Source organism: Chroicocephalus ridibundus, chromosome 6 (genome assembly GCF_963924245.1).
Source record: "Chroicocephalus ridibundus chromosome 6, bChrRid1.1, whole genome shotgun sequence".
NCBI classification, from domain to species: domain Eukaryota; kingdom Metazoa; phylum Chordata; class Aves; order Charadriiformes; family Laridae; genus Chroicocephalus; species Chroicocephalus ridibundus.
The window spans coordinates 3,259,885-3,269,491 of NC_086289.1; the positions used below are offsets into that span (position 1 = coordinate 3,259,885).

Sequence of the window (9,607 nt, forward strand, 5' to 3'; positions counted from 1 at the left end):
GAAAATTACTATTGTTAGAATAGCCTTGGGATCTACCACAGGACAGAAAACAGAATTAAAAATGTTTTTACATTTACAAAAAAAAAAAAAAAAAAAGCTAATTTTTCAGTAGTCCGCCGCCCTGTCAAGAAAGCCCCACGAAGAAGAGCAGGCCGTGTATTTCATAGATGGTGAGGAGCTGCCAACGACTGTGTTGTGAACATTTCAGGCTGGGAGCAAGCAGAAGAGAGGTAAGACTGACATCTTTAATAGAGTAAATACTTTAAAACTGGATTAGCACTAGTTCCTCATTTGAGCTTCGATTCATTAATATAAGTCAGCTTTCAGCTATTTATCTAAAGTCGGACACATCTACGGGTATTTAACAAGATGTATTGGATTTCAGTCCTGAAGGACTACTAAAGGATTAGACAAAGCACATCCTGCATGTGCTCTACAGCCAACACTGGACAAACTCCAGAAACACAAATATTTCAAAGAAAAAAATAATGCAACACTTATGCCTCTAGTTGCAAGCTGACAGAAAGGCTTCCTGGAGATGTTGGTTTGACTTCAGGTTGCATCCAGTTTACGTTCCCCTTCCTCGAAAGCTTTGTCTACGCAGAAAGGAAAATGCATTTATAACACAAAGAAGGCTGTGCCAAGTACAGCAAACAGTCGAAAATTAAGATCGTATCAGAGCACCTAAATCAAGCATTTGTGGTAATGAGAGATAAAGAGGAAAACTACAGAACCCACCAAGGTACCACTTGAAATTTAAATGGCAATTCAGAAATGGTTTTCCCCCTGAATTAATACCAAACCAAAAACATTAAATCAGGAACTTGTCCTGCTGTCACTTCCATACTTGCATATGATGTAAAGCGTAAATCCTCATCTTGTGAAAATTGCCCCTCCCCTTTCATTTTCTAGGAAAAATATGTTAATTAATAGCTGAAAAATTCCTGAACTGACCGAAAACCTTCTCTGCAGAGTTAAATAAATGCTCTGTATTAGGCTCGTGGGTAGCCAGCTTCCTATAGGAAGTCAGTATGTGCTCTATGAGGAAAAAAAAAATCCAGTAAATCCCTACAGGAATCATTTCTCAGAACAATCCCAGTCTGCAGTGTTCTCACTGACCTCGATAAAACCAAACAGAGGAGCACATGCTTGCTTCCACTTCTCCGGTATCTTTACCCTCTCCAATCTGTTGCTTGCAACAAGTGTTTATTGACAGAGAGCAATAGTGATTGCTGAGTAAACTGAGCATAATCGAGCACATGCCTACGGTCAAATTAAAGTCATTCATTTAGGAAGAAGTACACTTCATCTACCAGTCCCTTACCTCTGCTTCACGTGATGCCAGGGACAGGGAAGAACAGAAATGCATCCCATCAGCAAGCAGGGAATTAAAAGGTGTTTTAAGAAATCACAAAATAAAACTCTAATCTGGACATACAGCAGGGTATGCTGTCTCTAGGAGACTGAATTTGCACATGCTTTCTCAAAATGGTAATATACTGATAAATACATCAGCAAATACCGCATAGACATTTTTACGCCATTGGTTTGGGACATGTCAGAGCTCGGTCCTGCTGTCATTAACAGCACAAAGGTAACCATCCTGTCCTGCCAGACAGCTCCAAACATCACCCGCAACACGGCGTCACTACAATTCCTAGTGATGCATCTTAGGAATGCATCTTAAGATGCAACTTTTTCAGTTTCCTAAAAACCTTTTCTTCCCTACTTTAAGGCACGAATATGCAAGCTTAAGATCATCAGCTCTCTCAGTGAACAAGAGTGTCCACGTGCCACCACCACTCACCGCAGCTGTGGATTGTAAATCCAGGATTCCACAAAAGCTTCAAATCTGTCCCAAACCGCTGCAGTCCTCCCTCAAGCAGCAGAAGCAAAGCAGCAGTGCTCTGCCATAGCGGTTCCTGTGCTTTCAACAGCACTGCTTTTAGCAAATCCCTATGCTCCCCTTTCGAAAAGCCATTACAAGAGCACAAACTTAGTTGCAAAACTTAGGTATCACAACGTTTGTATCGCCACAGTCCACCAACCCATTATAGCCCTCCCCTAATAATAAAAAAACTAGGTATATTTCTTCTGAAGATACTTCCATATATACCTTTTGAGAAGCTATCCCAGTCTCAAGAGAGGCACCAAAATACCCTAACCTTGAAATGTGGCCAAAGTGCTGTTTCAAAGCATCTAAATCAGGCTAGCTATGATTCGCTCTGTCATGACGTGCAATAAAAACTCACCAGGCACAAGGAAAAATACAGGAACTCCCAACTGGTGTGGCTCACGCTAAAATTGATTTTGGTTGTGGGCTGGGTTTTTGTTTGCAGGCTGGGTTTTTGTTTGCTTGTTGCTGATTTTTGTGTTTTGTTTTTTTGTTTTTTGTTTGTTTTTTTTTTTAATTAATGTATGTGTAGACACACACCCTACGCAGTGTAGGGTGTATCTGAGCAGCTTGCACGATAGTGGCTAAGGACTGAGAACGACACAGACCATCTCAAGCACTTGCAGCACCCTGATTACCCAGGGGAAAGCTTGAGCGCACCTAGGTATGCCATAGAAGTGCAACAACTATACACACACAGTCATAGAAGTACAGGCTATTTTTAAAACAATGGTGTCCTTGACATAAACGTTATCTTTGACCTAATACATGGCATTAGGCAGCACCTACCCAGGCAACACGTGCTGTCCTGAAGTAGTAACACCCAATGCAGCTCCCTGCACAGATATCCAGCCCTTTCTTCATCAAGGCTTTGCATTTATGAAGCTGTCCAAAGCCAGGAGCACTTTGCCTGGCATTCTGATCACAGCACGAGCACAATTATCCATGTTTTCCACTGACTCATCAGGAGTAGCAGAGGAAAGTAGAGTCAGCATCCTGAAAATTAACAGGATCTCAGAGAGCACAGGCCCTGTAGCCAGGAAGTTCTCCTTCTACGTGTGACCATGCACAGACACACGTGGCACTATTTTTCTAATTCCCTATTTTAAAAATAAAAAAAAACCCACAGATTAAACTATCACAGTGGTGGACTAATTACTCCATATCTGCACATACTTTTGAAGACAATGGCATCTTAAATATGGTAATTTTGGTAACCATAGTAACTCCAGTTCTACCTCTTACTGCAGCTTTAAGTCCAAAGGAAAAGGGTCAAGCAGCAGAAGTCAAGAGGATTTGGAAGGTACTAGAGCTACTTTATGCTATCTCAGAAGCACTATTCAGGCTCGCAGACTTCCCAAAGCAGCTCATAACATCTCCTCTCCACTGGCATAAGGAAGAACAACAAAATTACAATTTTCGCATCACGCTAAAAGCAGGAAATGCAAGACTGAGCAGCCACACTCCGCAGCCACTTGGGACATCGAGGGTACGCAGCAGACATAAGCAGCTTCTGGGGCTCTCTGAAAGCCTCTCATGTTCCTACTGAGGAAGCCGCTCACCCGCATGGCCATCTCACCACCACCGCATGCCTCCCCGCCGGCACGGGGAAGGAGATGAAACACAGAGCTAGGCATTGAGACGAAGGAGGATACATGGCATCAGGAGTGGAGAAAAGCTACTTCAGTTACGCTGATCGTTTTCCTGTTTTGGATGGTTCCCCGTACATTAATCTAATAAATGTATTATCCCATTATATCCACACCCATTCCTCATCCAACCTCCCCGCACGCCGAGCCCTGAATTCTCTCAGGAAGCGGAGCTGAGTCACGCTCACAACTGCCTGCTGAGATAACGCCTATGCATTACGCGACAGCATTCCTCATTTTAAGGCAGTAAGTTCAGTTTACACGTGTGCTGGACATCCAGCATCACCTGCGAACCCCACCATGCCAGGTGGGAAGGGCTGAGCAGGAGGAGCGCTTCTTAACACACCTGTGTCCTGCCACAGTTTCAGTAATTTATTCCAACTTCATCACAGCCAGCAAGTCTTTGGGACTTGAGATGTTAAGAAAGCTTAGTTGTGCACAGGAACACAGTAGTCAAGAGGAGGAAAAAAGTATATATATGTATTATATATACACATGCGCATATTACATATATACACATCTTATATATATATACACACACACACTTATGTATACATACAGGCATTTCTGAGCTCCTACAATTGCAACATAAATAATATAACCCACAACAATACATACCTTCCTGTTATTTCTGCTTTAGTGTACACACTAAGTATATTACATGCATGTATGACTAAGATGGTGGTTCAATTAGCAATCCAATTAACATCAATCAATTAACAGTTCGATTTTTTGGGAACAGGCAGATGTTTCTGTTCCACTGTCAGACTCCAGGGCTGACCATTGTATATAGTCAGGAACAAAAATACTTGTTTATTAGCATGTTCACCTTAACAGTGCCTTCTCATTTCTCTTTGGGTCTATGGAACTGCTACATCAATTCTCCACAACCTTAAAGTTTCAGAAGCAGCAAAAAATAAAACACCAGAAGTCTTGCAGTGTACAGAAGTGCCCTTTCTTAACAAGACAGAGATGTGTAAAACACATGCAAGTAAACTGAATATTCACCTTGCTAAGGAGGAAACCCAGCGACACCAAAAAGAAGCTCCCAAAACAGCATCCAACAGCATAGCACGGGCCAGTGAATTGCAACCTTCAATTAGCTCTAAATATGATTTTATCTCCTTGCAACACCACAGCTACTTTCGACTCTCACCCCCTGCAGTTCAGCAGAGAAATACGCTAATTTCGCCGAGGATCCCCCCTCTCAGCTAACTTGCAGGAAAAAGAAAAGAAACTACCACAGAAAAACAAACCTATTATAAAACCACGACAAACTTCTTTCCGGAGCAGTGGACCCAAACAAAAAACACCAATTGAGCACATAATCTTGTGCTTTTTGAAACTGTGAAACAATTATTTTTTTTCCTTAAATTACACTTAAGTCTAGTTCTCTTACCACACGTACAAGTTCCCACACTGGATATTCAAATACACTTGAAGTGTATTTTAAAATAGTTTATTCCATGCTTCTTATTCTTTCACCCTTTCAAAAGCACTTCCAAGACATCAATTCCTGGAAACCCAGGTCAGGGGAATCTCCTTCGCCACAGTATTGGACACAAGTTCCTACAAAAGAGGAACTTGCTTTCGAGTGGCACTGATTTATAAAGCTACCATATACTACGTGACGATTCAGTCATTCCAGCCTTTCAGAAATACCCTACCCATCCCACAACACGAAGCAGGTATTTTGGAAAACTTAACGAGCAGCTGCCATCTGTAGTATTTTTACTTTCTTACATTTGTCTTGCCTCCTCAGCACTGGTGTTACTCCAGCTCTCACACAGTGTAACTGGCTGTCTAGGATTTGCTATTCGTTTAAGAGTCATGCTCTCATTTTCTAGGGATGTACACCCAGAATTTAAAATTAATTCCTAAAATTCACTTGGGCTCTACTTAGACCCAGAAACTCCCTTCTTCCTGCTCACGCTGTTTATATAAGGCTCAGCTGTGGCTATATATGAAAAGTAAATTGTTCTTCACAACCAATAGAGTCCGAGAATGGTGGCAGGCACTGGACTTTGTATTTCCAAATTCAATAGTCAGATTTATTATTTCCTTCCCCAAGACAAATGCTCTCACTCATGCCAATGAAGTTTTCTTCTCCAAAACCACTAAAAAACACTTTTGACCAAAATGAAACATCTTCAATATCAAGATGGGCCCTCTTGGCACAACATTGCCCAAAACCACACCAGAGTTTGGTTCCGTTTAATTAAAGCGGAGACGTTTTAACTACAGAGAACAATCCCCCTCTGTTTGAGAGGGACGGAAGAAGCGGAGTACGAAATGGATCCCCGGACAGCAGCGCGCAGGGGGAAACCCCTCATCTGTATGAAAATCACACTCCCCGCACAACGAAGAGCCTTTTCCCTTGGTGGCCTCAGACCCAGCCTCTCCAAAGGGAGAGCCTTTTCCCTTGGTGGCCTCAAACCCAGCCTCTCCCCAGGGGGCACAGGAGACGGGGCATCACCATGGCGCAGGGTGGGCTGCCCAGCTCCCACCAAGGATCCCGCACTGGGAGCGTATCCTGTTCAGCTGCCATCAGGGAAGAGGCGAAAAAAAAAAAAAAAAAGAAACCAATGTAAAAGTAACTCAAAGCCCTCTTCTATTCGCACAAAGTAGCACTCGGGAAGAAAAAAAAGATATCTAGGAGAAAAAGAAAAGCCAACTTTTTTTCCGCGAGGATGGCTCAAGCGCAGGTTGCCCGGCGTTTCCAGACAACTTCTAAACTTTCCCTCAGCAAAGCCCGGCGGGGAGCGGGGGCCGCCGGCCGACCACCCCGCTCCCTCCCGGCCCCGCGGTTCCCTGAGGCGGCGGGGAACCGGCGGTCGCTGCTGCGCGGGGAAGCGCGGCCCCGGCCCGGGGAGGGGAGCGGGCCGCCGCCGGAGACCGGCTCCGGGGGAGCCGAGGCGGGGAGGAAGGGGGGGAAGGCCCGCGGCTGGGGGTTCCCCGCGGGCAGGCGGAGCGCAACAGGCGGGAGCGGGGCCGGGACGGTCCTCACCTACGCCGTATTTTTCCTCCCTTTTGGTGGGAACCCAGCGGGTCATGGCGCTGGGGGCGGCCGGACCGGGCGGGGATGCGAGAGCCCCGCTCTTACGCCGCCATTTTCCAACCGCGGGACGGGAAAAGTTTCTCCCGACGGCGGAGTCATGTGGTGCGGGCGGAGCCAGCGGCCTGGAGCCCCGGCCGGCCCGTCCGCGGGGGAGGCGGGCGATGGCGGGGCGGACGGCCCCGCTCGGACGGCGGCGGGAGGAGCGTGGGGAGTCCCCGGGGCGCTGAGGGGGGCGGCGGGCAGCCCGTCTCGGGGGGGTCCGCGGCCCCGGGGTGCTGAGGGGAGCGGCGGGTAGCGCGCCTCGGGTCGCTGAGGGGGGCGGCGGGCAGATCGCCTCAGCGGATCTCCCCCCGGGCTCCGGGGTGCTGAGGGAGGCGGGCAGCCCGTCTCAGCGGGTCCCCGTGGCGCTGAGGGGGATGGCGGGCAGCCCGCCCCAGTGGGTCCCCGACGGCGGAGCGCTGAGGGGGCAAAGGAGCCGGAGTCCCCACGCAGCCCCCTTGTCCCAGGAAAACCCGGCCGGGTGCCGGCTGGTTTCTACACAAAGGAAAGCGGAACGAACGGGGTGGTGCCGCTCTGTCAGTCTCCTTAATTGTATCATTGTGTTCCAGGTACACCTGGCCTTGCTTTTGCCAGAAAAGTTGTTTCACCTACGCAAAACCAGCTCTGTAATGAAACCAACAGGACTTTCCTCAGTGCCACATTGCCAGGCAGCTCCGGCAGAGGGATCTGGGTCTGCTGCTGGGAAATCGCCAGTTTCTTGGTTGTTTTATGGCTCCTGCTGTGATCTCTCCAGCCACCTGGCCCTCGAGGGTTTCTCTCTGCTTCCTTCCCAGAGATGTGGCACTAAAACAAGGTTTCTGCTAATGTTCAATACCAGCATTTGGGTATTACCATGTTGATGAGCCCACCATTCATGAATAAGTCCTTCCTTGGCCATAACAATGAGAAACCTTCTGATTTCTAAACCTGGATCAAAAACCTACTGCAAACTTAACCTCTCCTGGCTAATTAGAGGGTGGAATATGTGATTACAAAAGAAGCAGCAAGGGAAATGAGCTTCCTGATCCCCAACCCCTGTGCTCCTGCAGAGACGCAGGACCATGATTTAAAAAGAAAATTAAAAAATAGTCTTTAGCAAAAAGAAAATAAACTGAGCAAAAAGAAAACAAACTGTGTAAAAGTCAACAGAAAGCAGAAGGATAACAAGAGAAATAAGGAAAGGTGAAATGTCTGACTGGCTATCGTTTGTTAAGACACCTCCTTCACCAAAGGAGAAGCCCTCTACCGCAAATTTAAGAATGAAAATAGGTCCTCTTCCAAGGTCAGGGTTGAATATCTTTTCTCTCCTCTTATTTTTTGGTATCATTAGGAATTTCTGCAACAGCATTTATTATGATCTTTAAGGTCCCTTCCAACCCAAACCATTCTATGATTCTATCATTGTCGTTATTATACTTTGAGACCAGGTATTCAGCTCAAACATCTGAAGGAGTCTAATCCTCTTTCCATGTATCTTCCCTTTTCCCATCTTTGAGATTTGTTTCCCAGGTCACCACCTACACATTCGAACTAATCTGAATTTCACTGTTCTTGTCCTGCAGAATTGAAGGGCCATTGTGATAGAGCGAAGTACTGCACCTTTATGCATTAAGCCCGGGAGTGAGAAGATCAAAAGGTTTTCAAAGTCAGCTTCATGGCTCATCATCTTTATCCTGCATTAATGGGTAAATGATTAGAGTCTTACCAAAGACAACTTACAAGTGAGCTCTTTGATTTAAAAGGTTTATTTTTATAAGATAAATCAAAGTGAAGTAACTGAAATAATGGATGTACTTGCCCTGTTCCTGTAGTTATCTTTGGTTTTCCACACAAGGGAAAGGAGAAATGAAATGGAAAAGCAGTGCAGCAATAGTATTTATTTCTAGTGATGAGTATTTTGCTGTTCTATATATCTGATTCGTTATTTTTGTAATGCTACTACATATGTGCTGCAAAACTGCCAAAGCTGCTCAGGCATTAGATCGTTTAGAGATTTTTAAGACTATTATTCTAATAATCTGTAAATCAGAGAACCTGATGGACTTCTCATTTAGATTACTGATAACCAGGAATCACTTCCCTGAACAATGTGTGCAAAATACACAGGGTGTGAATAGGGGATACAAAGCAGCACTTGATGTTAATTTAAACCTGCAGATAGCTGTAATTAGCTAATGAAGTGAGCTATTGCAGTGTTGTATCCTTTCTGGGCCTCAAGGTTCCAATCCGAAACACAAATGGTGGTATTTGTTTCTATTTTGAGGGAGGCTAAGGGAGCATGTTTCCCTTCATGAGAAATGTACAGCTGACAGCCTTTCTTCAGGTGTTAACTGAGGGTTAAATTAAAGTCTTGTATAGGTTGGCACTCCTTACTCTCAGTTTACACATATATCTGCCCTAAATGGGGATTATATATACCTATGTACACTTCTAAGGCAGGAAGTATCAGATTCAATAAAATGAAAGCTAAAGAATTACTTACAGTTTACATATTAAATCCATGTTCTGTATTAGCAAAATGCATTTTGACATCAGTGGAAAAAGATGTTTGTCCTGTTGTCTGATCATGACCTGTAAGAGAAACAACAGGAGTAATCCCATGACCAACAGAGAGCCCCACTGATACTGGTGCGGGTCTATTTCATTTTGTTACAATGTCTATTTCATTCATTTTAATGAAAACATGTTACAAATAGAGCTAATGCCATTAAAATTTTGATAGCCAGTAAAACATACTCCTCCTAGTTTGCAATGCATAAATATCCCAGTGCTGGTTTTTTGCACCTAGGGAAAAAATGGTAATGGGATAGGACTGTAATATTGAGAAAATAAAATATTTTTATTTTTCTCCGGCAAACATAATATAAACTATCCTCCTGAAAAGTATTTTTTCATTAAACTGTAAAATATTCAAGCTGACATATTTTACATACTTAGGCATAATATGTTTCTTCACATTGTGCATGT

At 44.7% G+C, this 9,607-nt stretch overlaps 1 protein-coding gene across 2 annotated transcripts in view; it reads right to left on the reverse strand.

The window, feature by feature from the left end:
• DOCK1 (dedicator of cytokinesis 1) overlaps positions 1-6,689 on the reverse strand; it is a 323,879-nt gene extending 317,190 nt beyond the window's left edge. For both annotated transcript variants that reach the window (XM_063338334.1, XM_063338333.1), the window contains exon 1: positions 6,551-6,689. In XM_063338334.1, coding sequence (XP_063194404.1) covers positions 6,551-6,596 — 46 coding nt within the window. In that variant the 5' untranslated portion in view covers positions 6,597-6,689. The remainder of the gene's footprint in view (positions 1-6,550) is intronic.
• Between the last annotated feature and the right edge of the window lie 2,918 nt (positions 6,690-9,607).